Source organism: Acomys russatus, chromosome 11 (assembly GCF_903995435.1).
Source record: "Acomys russatus chromosome 11, mAcoRus1.1, whole genome shotgun sequence".
In the NCBI taxonomy this organism is placed as follows: Eukaryota; Metazoa; Chordata; class Mammalia; order Rodentia; family Muridae; genus Acomys; species Acomys russatus.
In genome coordinates, this window is record NC_067147.1 from 38,838,593 (window position 1) to 38,855,380 (window position 16,788).

The 16,788-nt window shown below is 45.2% G+C and overlaps 1 protein-coding gene across 1 annotated transcript in view; it reads right to left on the reverse strand.

Annotated features, from left to right (window-relative positions):
• Positions 1-10,852, reverse strand: part of Sgpl1 (sphingosine-1-phosphate lyase 1) — a 53,053-nt gene extending 42,201 nt beyond the window's left edge. The window contains exon 1 of the mRNA XM_051153107.1: positions 10,749-10,852. Coding sequence (XP_051009064.1) covers positions 10,749-10,775 — 27 coding nt within the window. The 5' untranslated portion in view covers positions 10,776-10,852. The remainder of the gene's footprint in view (positions 1-10,748) is intronic.
• Between the last annotated feature and the right edge of the window lie 5,936 nt (positions 10,853-16,788).

Genomic DNA, 16,788 nt, shown 5'->3' on the forward strand with positions numbered 1-16,788 from the left:
TTTCTCACACATTCTGATAAGGAAAAAAACCCTGACTTTTGGTAGGTAGGAAAAGTATTCGTTTCTTCTTTCCATTCAGCCTCCATTTGTTTTGTCTCCCCACCCCAAAAAAAGCAAAAAGCTGAGCTTTAAAGCAGAAATTGGTTCCCAAGGAAAAGAAAAACCTGTTTCACCTAGACCACCCACTACCTGAGAGTTCTATTATCAAGAATCTGATCATAGGATCAAGAATCAGAATCTGATTCTCTTACACATCATATTCTATGAAACTTCCAAGTACAAAGTAAACAGGTAAGAAAACAGTATCTCTAGGAGCCTCAAAAGGGAGCAGAGTTAATCAGCAAAAGCAGATCACAAACCCAAAGGAAAAACTCTCTGGGGTCATTAAAGAAGAATTGAGAATTGAGCAATAAACCAAACAGCCATTGCAACCAACCAACGAGCTGTGATACAGGAGACTCCATCAAGAGCAAACTGAACATTTCCCCTAAACTTCCACTGAGGAGTCAAGAAGATCAGTATCTGAAAATGACCTCAGATAGCTTAAAAGTCCACAGGTTCTTTCCAGAACCCACTGTACGTTATACTGTACGCTCAGTATTATTCCACAAGTACTTCCAAGTTTAATGATTCTACTGGCAGCCCTGAGGTATTAGGTCCAGCACTTCCTCAGCCACTGAGATACCAAACAACCCCGGCCACCGAAGGATGGCCACCGAAGGAAAAAGACTACAATGTTCCCAAGTCATTGAGCATACATTCATGGAAAAGTAAAATCTTTTTAAAAAACTCACAAAAGTGGACGAGTCAAAATACTGTCGGGTACTTTTGGTAAGGTACTTTTGGTGTGCATGTGTGTACAATCAAGGACAAAGCATCAAAAAAGACAAGATGCTTTCTTTTAAATGTTTCTTATTTTTTTATAGTTTATTCACATTACATCCCAAATGTTATCCCCTCGCTCTTATCTTCCTGTTCCCACTCTCCCTTCGGCTTCCACCCTATTACCCTCCCCTGATCCTCTGGGGAGGGCTCCTCCCCCACCATCTGACCACAGCCTATTAGGTCACATCAGGATAGCCTGCATCCCTTTCCTCTGTGTGACCCCCAAGGCCACCCCAGCAAGAGGAAGTGTTCAAATCTCGGGCAACAGAGCTCATGTCAGAGGCAGTCCCTGCTCCCTGACCATCCATCCAAAGTGGAGACTGAGCTGTCCATCAGCTACATCTGAACAGGGGTCTAGGTTCTCTGCATCCATCGTCCGTGGTTGGTGCGTCAGTCTGTGCAGGCCCCCTTGGGTCCAGATCTACCAGCCTTGAGGGTCTCCTTGTAGATCTCATGACCCATCCAGGTCCTTCCATGCCCCCAACTCTGCCATGAGTCCAGTAAGTCTCAGCATCTGTCCCGATCCCCTGCTGGGTGGAGTCTCTCAGAGGATATCTATGTTGGGTTAATATCTACTTATAAGTGAGTATATACCATGTGTATCTTTCTGGGTTTGGGTTACGTCACTCAGGATGATCTTTTCTAGTTCCATTCATTTGCATACAAATTTCAAGATTTCTTTGTTTTTATTTTGTTTTGGTTTTGGTTTTGGTTTTTGGAGACAGGCTCTCTCTGTTAGTCTTCGCTGTCCTGGACTCGCTTTGTAGACCAGGCCTGCCTCTGCCTCCCAAGTGCTGGGATTAAAAGCGTGCGGCACCATGCCCAGCCCTGATTTCCTTGTTTTTAATAGTTGAATAGTATTCATTGTGTAAATGTACCACAATTTCTGTATCCATTCTTTGGTTGAGGGACATTTAGGTTGTTTCCAGATTCTGGCTATTACAAATAAAACTGCTATGAACATAGTTGAGCAAACGTCCTTGTAGTATGGTGGAGCACGTTTTGGATACAGGCTCAGGAGTGGTGTTGAGGTAGCCCTATTCCCAGTATTCTGAGAAAGTACCAGATTAATTTCCAAAGTAATTGTACAAGTTTGCATTCGCACCAGCAATAGAGGAACGTTCCCCTTTCTCTACATCCTTGCAAGCTGTGCTGTGATTTGAGTTTTTGATCTTAGCCATTCTGATGGGTATAAGATAGAATCTCAGAGTCATTTTGATTTGCATTTCCCTGATGACTAGAAATGTGAATTTACAGCCAGGCATGATGGCGTATGCCTGTAATCACTATACACTCAGGAGGCAGAAGCAGGCAGATCTCTGAGTTTGAGGCCAGCCTGAGAAAGCTAGTCCAGGACAGCCAAGGCTATACAGAGAAACCCTGTCTTGGAAATCCCCCACCCCCCACCAAGGAAAAGTGAATTTACTGATTAATCAACTGAATAATGCTATATTCTTCATACAAACTTTCTTTGAGCATATGGTAACTGAGGAAGAAGTTAGCTTATAAATTACGCAAATATAATCACCATACTAGTTGTATCACTGGGTTAAGAAGCCCAGACCACTAAAAATTTTTAGAGATTTATTCTTATTTTTATAATTAGGTGTATGTCTGTGCAGGTTTAGTCACATGAGTACAAGTGCCTGCAGAAGCATCAGATCTCATTAGAACTGGAGTTAGAGGTAGTTGTGAGCCACCTGACGTGGGTGCTGGGAACCAAATTTGGGTCCCCTAAAAGAACAAAATATGCTCTTAACTGGTAAGCCATTTCTCCAGCCCTGACTTTCTAAATTTTTAACTATTTGTGGAAATCTTTGCCTACAATAAGTATTAGAGCAAGACAATTTAATATGCACAGCCTAACAGTCATTAAATCACTGAGAACTTGGAATTCTGTTCACAAAGACAAAAGAAGGACTCTCTCTCTCTCTCTCTCTCTCTCTTTCTCTCTCTCTCTCTTCTTTTCTTTTTTCTTGAGACAGGGTTTCTCTGTATAGCCTTGGCTGTCCTAGACTCGCTTTGTAGACCAGGCTGGCCTCGAACTCTCTGCCTCTGCCTCCCTGAGTGCTGGGATTACACCAGTGTGCCCAGATAGAAAACAGGGATTTAATCTTGCTCTCTGACCTACATCTTTTATAACCACTCTTTGGAAAGTCTATCATTCAATCTTAAAACAGAAATAAGCAGTGAGGGAAGTCAATCTAACAGTAACGTCTGACAGAGTTTCAGGTATTTTAATAATCTGTGAAAAGCAAACAAGGAAATGTTTGCTTCCAATGGAAGCATCCTCTGGGTTACAGGTCCTGACTCTACAGGAACATTACAGCTCTCCAACCAGTAGGTAATTGATGGGTAGGCAAACAAATTTTCATATATAAACAACAAAGTTTGTCAAGGTTCAGTAAAAGTTCCCACTACTGAAAAAACTAGTCTCATCTCCACTTGCACATTTTCTTTTCTTAGTTTTTGTTGCCGTTGTTGTTTTCCTTTGTTTTGAGACAGGGTCTTACTACTATGTAGCTCCAGGTTGATCTGTTAGTTAATATGAAACCCAGGCTGGCCTCAAACTCAGAAGTTCTCTTCCATCAACCTCCCAAGAGCTGGGATTACAGGTGTGTGCCACCACACTGGGCTCATGTTCAATATCCCTGATGTACAAATATATGTGTTCTTTGGACTTCTCTTTTTTTGTTGTTTTTGTTTTGTTTTGTTTTGGTTTTTTAAGACAGAGTTTCTCTGTATAGCCTTGACTGTCCTGGACTCATTTTGTAGACCAACCAGGCTGGCCTCGAACTCACAGCGATCTGCCTGCCTCTGCCTCCCGAGTGCTGGGATTAAAGGCGTGCGCCACCATGCCTGGCTGGATTTCTCTTTTAAATTAATTGTAAGTGACAAGTTTCCCTATTATGACCAAAGTCATAATTTTATATTTGTATATGAATCAAGATTGTTAAAGTTTTCTTCTTTTCTTTTTTTGGTTTTTCGAAACAAGGTTTCTCTGTATAACCTTGGCTGTCATGGACTCGCTTTTTAGACCAGGCTGACCTTGAACTCTGAGGTCGGCCTGCCTCTGTCTCCCTGCCTCTGTCTCCTAAGTATACACTTAAGAAAAAAATACATTAAAATGAAAACCCAAATTGGAAAATCCCCTCTTCTCCTTTACACTTACTCCCATTCTGGATAACAACTGGCTTCAAGTTCAAAGAACAAGTTAATTTCTGGCACTGTCATTTTTCTTATTCAAAAATCTGTTTAGTGAGCCAGGTGTGATGGCGCACACCTTTAATTCCAGTACTCAGGAGGCAGAGTCAGGGGGAGCTCTGTGTGTTTGAGGCCAGCCTGGCCTACATAGCAAGTTCCAGACCAGCTGGAGGAACCTGCTGGAGTGCTGGGAATTCTTTGTTTTGATCTGGGTAGTAAGGATCTGTACAATTACAATTTCCAGCCTTTGGACTTGGGAAGACAGTTGAACTGGTAAAGTGCTTGCTTCATGTTCAACCCCCAACACCCATATTCAAAGGAAGGCTGGGTAGGGCCTTCATCCTGAAGCTTGGAATATAGTGACAAATGCTAATTAAGTTAGGCTATCTGGCCAGGAAGCCCCAGGTCCCAGAATCCTGCCTCAAACAAGGTATGGACGGCTCCTGAGGAACAGCATACCAAGGTGACCTCTGACTTCCACATACATGGGCTTTAAGCTAGGTGTGGTGATGCATGCCTGCAACTGAGGGAGTGGGTAGGACATAAGAGGACGATGAGTGCTAGATCAAACTGGGCTATATAGCCAGACCTCCTCTTTACAAAAAGTGCTGGTGTGGGGGAGGGGTGTAATAAGAGAGGAGGAGAAAGAGGAGGGGAAGAGAGGGGAAAGGAGGGAGAGGGGGGAAGCTGTTAGAGTTCAGGCTTCTAAAGGCCCTTCATGATGGTAATTAAAATTCCATGGCTACTACCAGGACAAAGCAGCTCTGGACTTGCCAGAACAGTAACACTCTGCCTGTGACTCTATTCTGTTACTAACAGGTCCATCCTATCCATTTTCTATCACCTGCTCAAGCACTGCCTCCTGTAAAATGCAACAATTTCAGCGTACTAAGCATTGCTTCTTTCTCAGTTCCTTCACCTGACCTTTTCTAACTTGGCCACGTACCTCATGAGGCTGCCTCTATGAATTACATGACCTAGGCTCTGGTTTCTGTTGGGGAATACCAACTTTAGTGGAAAATGGATAGGAAAATAGTCTGTTTCTCCCTTCCTACTGACCAGCCCCCTGCCAGCTGCCACTCCCCTTCAGCTGAACTCCTAAGGTTCAAAAAGTGAATTCTCCCTCCTCTGCCTTTTCAGGCCTAAGAGAGACAAAGATACTCTATCTGCTGGCTCCAGGGTGTTCTAAACCATTCCCAGTTGGGGTCTTTTGTTTGCGTTTGTTAGCTTTGTTTCTTGGGTTTGTTCTGCTTTATTTAGATAGTCCAGTTCGCCCAGCAGCTCAGTATTTAACCCAGTCTGGTCTCTTCTGGTCTCTACGTCAGGATCCTCCTGCCCCTTGAGTTCTGAATGACAGGTGAGATGCCTATTCTCAATTGTAAACCTGACTACATCTAGAATGAACTAAAAATCCAAGCACCTGGGCACATCTGTGAGCCATTTCTCTTGACCAAAGGATGTGAGGTTGAAAGACCCATCCTATATGTGGGCCACATCTTCTTATGGCAGCTTTGTAAAGCACATGGAACAAAGACGCTTTTGCTTTTCACCTGCTTACCCTCATTCTCATTGGCAAGCTCATATATCTTGCTGCTGAGTCACTGTTATTAGGGCCCATTTCTTTGGGACTTTAATACTGAAGGACAGATGAGAACATCCAGCCTCATGAACTGAACAACCGCTGGATTCTTGGACTTTCTCAGGAGACAGCTATTTTTGAACTAGCTGAACCACAGCCTGTAAAGAACTCTAACAAATCCTAGATAGATAGATAGATAGATAGATAGATAGATAGATAGATAGATAGATTCTATCAGTGTTGTTCCTCAAGAAAATCCTATTATGTACCACCAACCTCAGTAGTATGTACCACCACTCATGGCTCCCCACTGGTTTTCTTTAAGCCTGTCCTGCCTTGGTGAATAGTGCCTGAAACTCAAAACACACAGATTGAATGTGCCAGACGACTGTTAAAGCTGTACCACTGCAGCCTTCACTATTCCATTTACTGCATAGGTTTTTCTCTCAGTAATTAGGCTCTGTGTATTTATACATGAGGACTGATTCACAACAAATCAGTTCCCCATGGAAAATTCTTAACCTCAGGCTGCTTCAAAATTCTGTCACCTATGTGTGCAAACTGTATGTAATATTAGAGTAATGTTTATTAATTAAGAAGGCAAATGTTACTAAAAATTACTGGCACACAGAATGCAAAGCTAAACCAACTTTGGGATTTGTAGCTTATCTATTTATAATCACCTTTCCTTTAGACTAAAGGCTGGAGAAGTTATTAAGAGTTCTGCTTCATTGTAAGACTGGAACAATACCAACTACACTGTCCACTCTATAATTATCTCTGGGGTGCCCACACAATTATAAATGTCCTATCAGTCAAATGAAATTTTCCTTTCTTTCGATTAATACTACAATCAAGAAACCTGGCTCAAATAATAGATAGAGTTTACCTCAGTTTATTCTTAAATTCCATTTGAGATTCAGAAAAACTGTATTCCAGAAAAGAAAGAAAAAGAAAAAAAAAAAAACAAAACAAAAACCAGACAACGGGCAGGGCTGGAGAGAGGGCTCAGTGGTTAAGAGGACTGCTGACTGGTTGCTTGCCCAGAAGACCCAGTGTTAACTACCAACACCCACATGGTGGCTCACAACTATCTCTAATTCTAGTTATAGGGGATCTGATGCCTTCTTCTGGCCTCTGTGGAACTGCACAAATGCAGTGCACAGACAAATTACAAGCAAAACTTCTAAACCTAGAAACATTAAAAAATATATATGATGGGTATTTTGCCTTCATGAATGCATGTGTACCACTTGCCTGGTACAGAACCCAGAACACCTTGAATCGGCTAGAACTGAAAGTATAGTTGTTAGGCACCATGTGAGAATCAAACTTGGGTCTTCTGGAGGAGTAGCCAGTGCTCTTAACCACTGAGTCATCTCTTAGTCCCAAGACTTTATTTTTGAGCCAGAAATAAAAACTGAAGGCAGCCTGATTTCAAAGGACGCTGCAGAAATATTGAACGGGAAAGCATTAATTTCTTCAGGACTTTGTTCTCCTACAGATAACCAGACTATAGATTCATCCAGATATCTCTCCCAACAACAGGGCTGAATCATGGGGAAAATAACCTAAGTAACACTGTAGGAGGGTCATTCCCCTACTCAGAGGAAAGAAAACCTCAAGATCAGCCATCAGCCATATTAGAGACCTCCAACTGGGGCTCTCAACCTCAAGGCTGCACACATTTTACAACGCACCTCTTATTGGGGCAGGTCATGGTCATTACTAGATACGTTATTAGATACTGGATACGTTACTAGATATTTATTCCTGGCTTTTATCTAGTAGCCAAGAAATGTTTCCCAAGGTCATTTCAAGTCCCCTCAAAGAAAAACTGCCTAGGTTAAGAACTTACTAAATAGCCAGGCGTGGTGGTGCATGCCTTTAATCCCAGCACTCGGGAGGCAGAGGCCAGCCTGGTCTACAAAGTGAGTCCAGGACAGCCAAGGCTATACAAAGAAACCCTGCCTCAAAACAAAACAAGAAACAAACAAAAAGAACTTACTAAATAAACAATTACCATCAAAATAAGGTAAGCTTGTTTTACCTAGAATACCTACAAACTTATTCCTCAAAGACATCTATGAAATATACTGGCTTTATAAAGTAAATTTTCCTATAAAACTATAAATACTTGACAACTTGCAAAGTGATATCATCACGTGGAACTGAAGAGAATATGGATGAAAATGTCACCAGAGTGAAGAAAGGCTGCTACAAAATTGCCTAACTTGAATTCCCTCTTGTGATATCCTCTAGAGAGGAACATGTTCATTTATTCTCCCTGAGACATAGATGGAAAGTGTAACCGTCCTATGACATGTCATATGTAACTAAATGGAAAAAAGACATGTAAACCACCCTTACTAGACAGACAGAACTGAGAGGAGGAACACACAGAGCTCAAGCTCCTTGGTCATGTACAAGCTCTAGGTGATCTTCACATTTTCTCTCACCTACATGTTGTTCAGAGTGGTTTTCAGCCCTATCACTCAATATCCCCTTCTCAATAAATATTTCATAATGCCCTTCAGACATTTGTTTGTTTGTTTATTTTTTGTTTTTTGAGACAGGGTTTCTCTGTGTGGCCTTGACTGTCCTGGACTCGATTTGTAGACCATGCTGGGCTCGAACTCATAGAGATCCACCTGCCTCTGCTTCCCAGAGTGCTGGGATTGCAGACATGTGCCACCACGCCTGGCCCCTTCAAGCACTTGAACATTATACTTATAGGCACAAAGTTCAAATTTTCAATCTCGTAACTGCAGTTATAAAGGAAAATAAACAGGATTTTATAATACACCAGGGGACTTCACAGCAAGATGATACTGAGACAAGGATCTTTCTTCTCACATGCATTTCCAAAGTGCCCACCCCCAAATAGTTCCAATTTCTGTTCTTCTCAAACTTTCCACTGTCAGCCACAATGATCAACAGCCTCTACCTCTCAGAGATCTGCTCCAGGCAGTATGACAAAGGTGAAAGGGAGGGATCTTCTGAAATCATTCCACTTGAGGTAAAACAACTCCACCAGCGAACTGCTGTGGAACTCAGTAGAGTCTAGTTTTTTCATTTATTAAAGGAGGATGTCAGGATATTTTTTTAGAGAGTCCAATAAAAATTTAATAAGTATGTAAACTATCTCTTTCTGCATCTAATACAATCTTGATGTGAATTGTAAGAACTATTCTATTCTCCGAGAATCCACCTCATACTGATTTCCTACCTACTGCTGGTCTCATTCTGCTAGCATAAGGAATGAGAATCTGGATTCATGTACAATATTAAGCTCCCCAAATGACTTAAGATTGTTTTTAATCAGGGCCTGGTGAGCAGGAGGATTCTAAGTTCCAAGCCTGCCTGAGACAGTAAGAAGTGCTGAGGATTTAAGAGCGCTTGCCTAGCATGTAAGACTCTGAAGTGTGTGTACACACACATACACACACGAGACATTTTCCTGAGGTTGCTTCTTTTCACTTTCTTAGGTCCTTTCTTTCCAGTTGACAAATCAGTTTTAAATATTGTAAAAAAACAGAATGATAACCTTAAACTCAGATCATGATAAAAATGTAGTAACCCATTGAAAGTCTAGTTCTGGTCCTTTTTTTTTTTTTTTTTTTAAACCTTTCAACCCCAGGCAACAACATACTACAGTTAAGAAAGAGTTGACAGCCTTTTTAGTGAAAACACTTTATGCAATCTCTATGTTATCTTCAAAAAAATGGCTTGTCAAGGATCATTCTTATCTATGTCAATCCCTTACTTCAATAAGCTAAACAAAAATCCCCATTCTAGAGTACCAGGAAGCCATCGATGGGCATGACGACAGCTAGAGAAATAACTCAGAACAAAAAGGATTCCAAATACACTAAACGAAAACAAGCCCTGCTAAGACTTAAGAGCTCATTAACACCCCTCCCCCCAAATAAGCACAATCCTCACATGAAGAAGAAATATTCTACTTCTGTATGGGAATTTGCCATTTACATGCACATTGAGATACAGTAGAGGAAAGCCAGAAGCTGCCCATTAACTGTCCAATATGCCAACAGCAACTGTCTCTTGGTAATAGAGTGTTGCAAGGAGGAGGTGAAGGGCAAGGGAGAGAGATTAGGTTCCTTTTATTTAGTTTCCAATGTTTCTAAACATAATTCTCTTGTAATATAAATTTGAAGTTCATACAGCTATTTATTACCTGCTGAAAATTCATGAAATTTGGGCAAGAATCTATTTTCTGTAAACTTTTCACTAGGCTCTGAAGGCAAAGCAAGTATTCCTGTCTTATCTGAACCATACAGAGTTCAAGGTCAGCTCCAGCTGGATAAGGAGTTCACAGACATCTTGTCTGCTTAGTGATGTGCTGTCTCAAAAAGAGCCCAGCACGATGGTGCACTTAGGAGGCAGAAGGAGGATTGCTAGTTCAAGGCCACCCTACGCTACATTGAGAGCTTCTGCCTCAAAAACAAAACAAAACAAGCTGGGCTTGTGGTTATTTCTTTGTTTAATCCCAGCACTCAGGAGGCAGAAGCAGGCAAATCTCCTGGAATTCCAGGCCAGCCTGATCTACATAGCAAGTTACAGGCCAGCCAGTATTACATAATGAGATACTGTCTCCAAAAGCCAAACAAAAACAAGACAAAACAAAAATAAATAAATAAATAAATAAATAAATAACGAAGCAAACAAAAATCCCAGCACTAAGAGGTAAAGGGAGGAAAATTACTGACCGTTCAAGGCCAAGTATATATGCTGAGTTCCAGCCTCCCTGAGTTACTTCAGAAGGAAGGGGGGGAAAAAAAAGCAATTGCTCTAGTGGGGAGAGCAGGAAGAGCTGAAAACCTTCTGCGATGACTCTGTAAAAGATTCTCCAAGAATTTGTAAGTTCTACGTATACTGTATTTATCAATTTATTCACCCTGATCATTAACTCCACTTTAAAAACAAAAAACAAACAAACAAAAAAGTGACAGAGAATGCTCAGCTTTTACCAAAAGCAAACAGAGGGAAAATGGCCACATGACTTAGATCCTTCTAACTGAGAGTTAAGGGATGAGGGTTCTTTTTGATCGGAACTCACCAACTTTAGAAGGTCGGTACTAGGCATCTTCCTCTGCAGAAGTCTCCTCGGGCTTCCTCTTTTTCAGCTTCTGAAAAGGGGAAACACTTTTTTCACTCTAAGACTTGAAAGCTGCTGGATCAGCTGCCGGGCCGCCGGCTCCTGGGAAGGCTCTCGGGATTTCACTGCCTGGATTATCAGCACGCTGGCCGAACCAGACAGAACACCAGAATCCAAAAGGAAAAGAACTCAGAAGAGTTCACGCGGGAGCCCCGCCCCGCCCCGCCCCACCTCCCCCCTAGGGTGGACAAACTAGACCGCGCAGCCCCCAGCGCCCCCAGCTCAACAGCTCCACAGTTCCACTGCCTCACCGCCAGCCAGACCTCAGGCTACCCCAGCCCGAGCGCCAGCCAGACCTCAGGCTACCCCAGCCCGATCACCAGCCAGACCTCAGGCTACCCCAGCCCGATCAGTCTCTCCCGCTCGGCTGCTGACAGCCCTAGATGCCCAAACCTCGGCGCCAAGACTCAGCCCTGCTCCCCACATCTCAGCCCGGGACCCACCCACCTCAGCCCAGGTCCCGCTCCCCTCACCCAGCCCCCGTACCCCCACAAGGCCCGGACCCCGCTCCCCTCAGCCCAGCTCCCCCTCACCCTGGCCTGCGCTCTCCTCAGATCAGGACCCTCTCTCCCTTAGCACAGCTCCCCGCCAAGCCCGGAAACCTGCTCCCCTCAGCCCGACTCCCCCACAGCCACGGGCCCGCCACCCCTCAGCTCGGCTCCCTCTCGGGCCCAGCTCCTCACAGCTCGGCCTCCCTCCTCTCCTCCTCTCAGCCCAGCCCCGATCGCCCCCGCCTCAGCTCTGCCTGACTCCCCTCAGCCCCAGCCCCGTCCTGCCCACCGCAGCGACTCCAACTCCTCAAGCCGAGGACCCTCGCCTTCTTCTTCCACAACAGCGGCTCAGCTCGCCGCAGCCGCCGCCCAACTCCCGCGCCTCTGCTCTTAAAGACTGACCGGCCGGTCGCTGGACCCGGGTCCCCTTTTCCGCCGCCGCCGCCGAGATTGGAGGTGCGCGGCCGCCCGTCCCGCCCCTCCCGCCCCTCCCGGAAATGGCTTTAGGGTACTGGCCCGCCTCCTGGAGCCCCGGGCGTGCGCGGCCACGACGATGTGGGGCGCGCGCACGTCAGACGCGGCTCTGGCCTCACTGCGCACTCCGCCCTCAGCGCGTGCGCGCCGCCCGCTGGCGGAGTAAAGGGTGTGATTTAGCCGGGTGAGGTGTCTGGAGGTCTCTGCTAGAGCCGGAGGCTGGCCCTGTTGTTTTACAACTCCTTCAGGCTTCCCTTTTTAAATTTGTCTTATGTTGTCTTTTGTCTTATGTTGTCTGTTGTTGTTGCTGTTTTAGGATGCCGGATTTTTACTAAATTGCCTAGGCTGGCCTTGAGCTCTTTCTGTACTGCAGGTGAGGCTTTGATTTAGGTATTCTCCTAACTCAGCATAGCCTTCCAAAAAGCTAGGATGACATCCCTCTACCATAATCTTTGTTTTGAGACAAGTTCTGATGTGGGCCATGCCGGCCTCAAATTGGTCATGTATCTGAGGGTAACTTTGAACTCACAAGCTTCCTGCCCTCCACCTCCCAAATGTTGAGATTATAGACATGGGCCTGCCACTATGCTCAGCAGTTTGGGGGATGGGTTGGTGTTTATTCGCTTGAGACAGGGTCTCACTGTTGTGTAAGTTATAAACCAGCATTGAACTTGAATCAATCTTCCTGCCTCAGGCTCCTGAGTCCTGAAATTATAGCCATAAGAAGTTGGTTGTTTAGGCGGGTGCAGTGGTGCAGGCCTGTAATCCCAGCACTCGGGAAGCAAAAGCAGGCAGATCTCAGTGAGTTCAAGGGCCAGCCTGGTCTACAAAGCCAGTCCAGGACAGCTGAGGCTACACAGAGAAACTCTGTCTCCAAAAAACAAGAACAAACAAAAAAGTTGGCTGTAAAAGGATAGTTTGAAGGGTCTGGGAGGGAGGGCTCAGTGAGATTGGCTCTCAGCACCCACATAAGATGGCTCCCAGCTACCTATTCGTCCAGGCCCAGGTCTGACATCCTCTTCTGTCCTCTGAGGACACACACACACACACACTTGGAAGACACACACACACATTTGGCAGACACAGACACATAAATAAAAATAAATACTTGAGATAACTAGTTTGAACCTGGTGTAGTGGTTCACTCCCGTAAGCCCAGCATTCAAGAGGCGGAGGCAGGTACAGTGCTACAATTTTGAGGCCAACTAGGGCTTCAGAGCAAGGCTCCCACTCCCTCGCTCCACCCCAAGGCCAGCATTCTGGACACAGCTGATCAGTTCCATCCAGTGTGGGCTTGCAGACAAGACTGATCTAAGCCACCACCTGACCTGGGTCTGTAAAGAAAGAGCTTTGAGATTTTACTGAGTGTCTTACTTAGGGTTTCTATTGCTGTGATTAAACACCGTGACCAAAGAAACTTGGGGGAAAAATGGGTTTGTTTGGCTTACTGTCCTGTCAGGACAGGAACTCAAGCATGGCAAAAACCTGGAGCTAGGAGCTGACGCTGAGGCCATGAAGGAGTGTTATGTACTGGCTTGTTGCCCTGGCTTGCTTTTTTTTTTTTTTTTTTTTAAGATTGATTGATTTATTTATGTATTATATATTTAGTGCTCTGCCTTTATGTGTACCTGAAGGCCAGAAGAGGGCATCAGATCGCTATAGATGGTTATGAACCACCATGTAGTTGCTGGGAATTGAACTCAGGACCTCTGTAAGAGCAGCTAGTGCTCTTAACCTCTGAGCCATCTCTCCAGCCCAAGGCATTTTCTTAATTAATTCTCTCTCCTCTTAGTTGACTTTAGCTTGTGTCAAGTTCACTGAGTAAGCAAGAGATTGGTTTTCCTATCAAGATTAATGATGTCTGAGGAAAAACGGCATGTCAACTTGCTTAATAGAAACATCACCCCAGCCTTCACTCCCCAGAGGCAATAGAAGGCAAATAGTATAAATACTGGGCAGAAATGATATGGTCTTTCTTTTTTTAAATAAAGATTTATTTATTTTGTGTGTATGAGTGCTCTATCTGCATGTACACATTCATGCCAGAAGAGGGCATCAGATCCCAATATAGATGGTTGTGAGCCACCATGTGGTTGCTGGGAATTGAACCCAGAACCTCTGGAAGAGCAGACTGTGCTCTTCTCCACTAAGCCATCTCTCCAACCCCTGAAACGGTATTTTCAGAAGCAAAGTTGGTAATCACTATTATCAAAGTGGAAGGGCCTACCAGGATCACAAAGGTCACCTCTCATACCAGATAGGAGGAAAAGTGCCTTTCAAATAGGTATGACAGCACTTACTTAGTGGAGCAGATAGCTGCATAGTTACAGCAATGACTTGTATGGTGGGCCTTTTAAGAGACACCTAGCTGGGCGTGGTGGCACACACCTTTAATCCCAGCACTTGGGAAGCAGAGGCAGAGGCAGGCAGATTGCTGTGGGTTCGAGGCCAGCCTGGTCTACAAAGAGAGTTCCAGGACAGCCAGGGCTATTATACAGAGAAACCCTGGAGAGAGAGAGAGAGAGAGAGAGAGAGAGAGAGAGAGAGAGAGAGAGAGAGAGACGGAATGGAATTGTCACCCATGAAGATACCCAATTCCATCCCCTTGTGAGTGGAGATACCCAAATGAGGGTGTCCTTAGTAGCCCCATCCTTATCTCTATCTAGTGAGTCTGGGATGGAACATTTTGCCTCCTCTGCATCCCATGGCAGGACCCCTTCAATCTCCTTCTCACAGAAGTTAAGACCCTGAAGAAACCTGGCAGGTTGCTGGGCCCTTCCACACTCTTCCACAGCCAGGCATCTCTCTGTGCCATCCAGATCCCCTGAGTCAGACCATGATGCCTCCAGGCCCATGCTGCTCTTACCATGTTCTCGGTGCCATAAGGTTGAGTGATGTGGCCTGCACCTCTTCCAATGCCCGCTCTTCAAGAGCTATATAAGACCTGCCCTGCATATGCCCCATCCCCTGTTTTATTACTTCTTCAGGTCAGAGGTATTGCCTCCAGGCTTCTCCTTAGCTGCCATGGAAATATGTAGAATTATTTAACGCCTAAGAATATCCCCTTTGTGTGAGTGTACATGTGTGTGGCTGTACATACCGTGCGTGAGTACAGAGGCCTAAGGATGAGGGAGACAATCAAGACCCAGTGAGCCACCTGTTTGAACCTCCCTAACGCCACCCCAACGCTGATGAGCTTAGCCATGCATGGCTTTTTCTGTGGCTCTGGGGATTTGAACTGAAGCCCCCATGCTTGTACCTGCTAAACAATCTCCCTAGCCCCCTTGTCCTTGACTCTAGGATTCATGCATCCAGGTGAGTGGAAGGCAAAGTTGGATTCCCTCCCCCCCTCCCCCCCTCCCCCCCTCCCCCACCTCCCCCCTCCATCCCCAACACACCTGATTCTTCCCTGAAATACGAACCAATTCAACTGTTTTGACTGATCTTTTCTTTGAGGAGAATATGTTCAGCGTCTCTATGCTCAGCATCTCTATGCTCAGCGTCTCTGTTGCGTGCTCATTCTCTGTCCTGACTTGCCCAGATTCCTTGACTCTCAGTCCCTCCTTTGCAACTGACAAACACAAGGGCACAGAGAGCAAAGCCATGCAAGGGGGAGTGGGACTTAGCCAAGGCTCCAGACTTCCAAGAAACCCAGGGAAGACTTGTTTATGAATTACAAAGAGTGAGAGCCCCCCTACCCCTTCCCCCCCACCCCCCCCCACCCCCGTCAGCTATTTGTCTGATGGACTCTAGAGAGCACACACAACAGAACTGGGGCTGGAGAGAGCTGCATCTCCTGGCAGTTCTCAGCAGAGTGGAGACTGCAACACAGGTCTAGGCTTGCAGGCCCTGTCCTCTCACGGTCCCTGTGAGGCCCTGATGCTGCCTCGCTGCCTCTCTTGCTTCTGCTTGCCACCCCACCCCATCACCTGTGTGTGTGTGTGTGTGTGAGAGAGAGAGAGAGAGACAGAGAGAGAGACAGAGAGACAGAAAGCAAGAGAGACAGAAAGACAGAAAGAAAGAAAGAAAGAAAGAAAGAAAGAAAAGAAAGAAAGAAAAGAAAAGAAAGAAAGACAGAAAAGAAAGAAAGAAACTGGGAGTGAGCATGGGGACAAAGACTAACTGAAACCTAAAGCCCTGGAAGCCTCCTCCTACCCAGCACTTAGCTGGCAGCGGGTAGGGCTGCACAAGAACAGCTTTGGCATCACCTGAGAACTTGTTAGACAGTTGGGGTTTAAGAGCCCCAATCCAGACCCAAACCAGGACCTACACTTTAACAAGCTCTCCAGGTTGATCCGCGCATAACAAGATCTGAGGGAAAAAAGCTCCCCCTCCCCACCCCCCACCCCTGTTTGCAGAGAAAGCCAGTGTTCTTATTACATGGGTTTGTCTGCACTTGTTTATGGAGTTTAATGAACATGCATGTGTGTGAAGCGGGAGACAAGGTCCCCAAGCTGCCCCTTGATACCCTTGGTGCCTCCCAGGGTAACAGGAGATTGAGAGGGACTAAATGAGGACCCAACCACCTTCCTGATGCAGAGTTTGGGGACAGGAAAGAAGCCACTCTGGGATTTTCTGTCATCAGTTTAGGCTGGGAGTATTTCATTGCAGCACCTGCATCTACCAATTGCAAAAAGCATTCACACCAGCACATCTGGTTCTGCTCAGAATGATAGCCATCCATGACCGAGGGTGAGAGTTTTGCTCCTCCTTAGACAACCACATTCCCCCCTCTCCTTTTTTTTTTTTTTTTTTTTTTTTTTTTTTTTTTTGATAGGGTCTCTAGCTGGTCTCACACTCACCTCCCAAGTGCTGAGATTAAAGCCAAAGACGGCTACAGTGGCCCTGGCCTATAGTCTTGATACTCCTTGCTCAGCTGGGGAGCTTTTTAGGTGTGTGTGTGTGTGTGCATTTTGTGTGTGTATATGTGTGTATGTGTGTGCATTTTGTGTATGTATGTGTGTGCATTTTGTGTG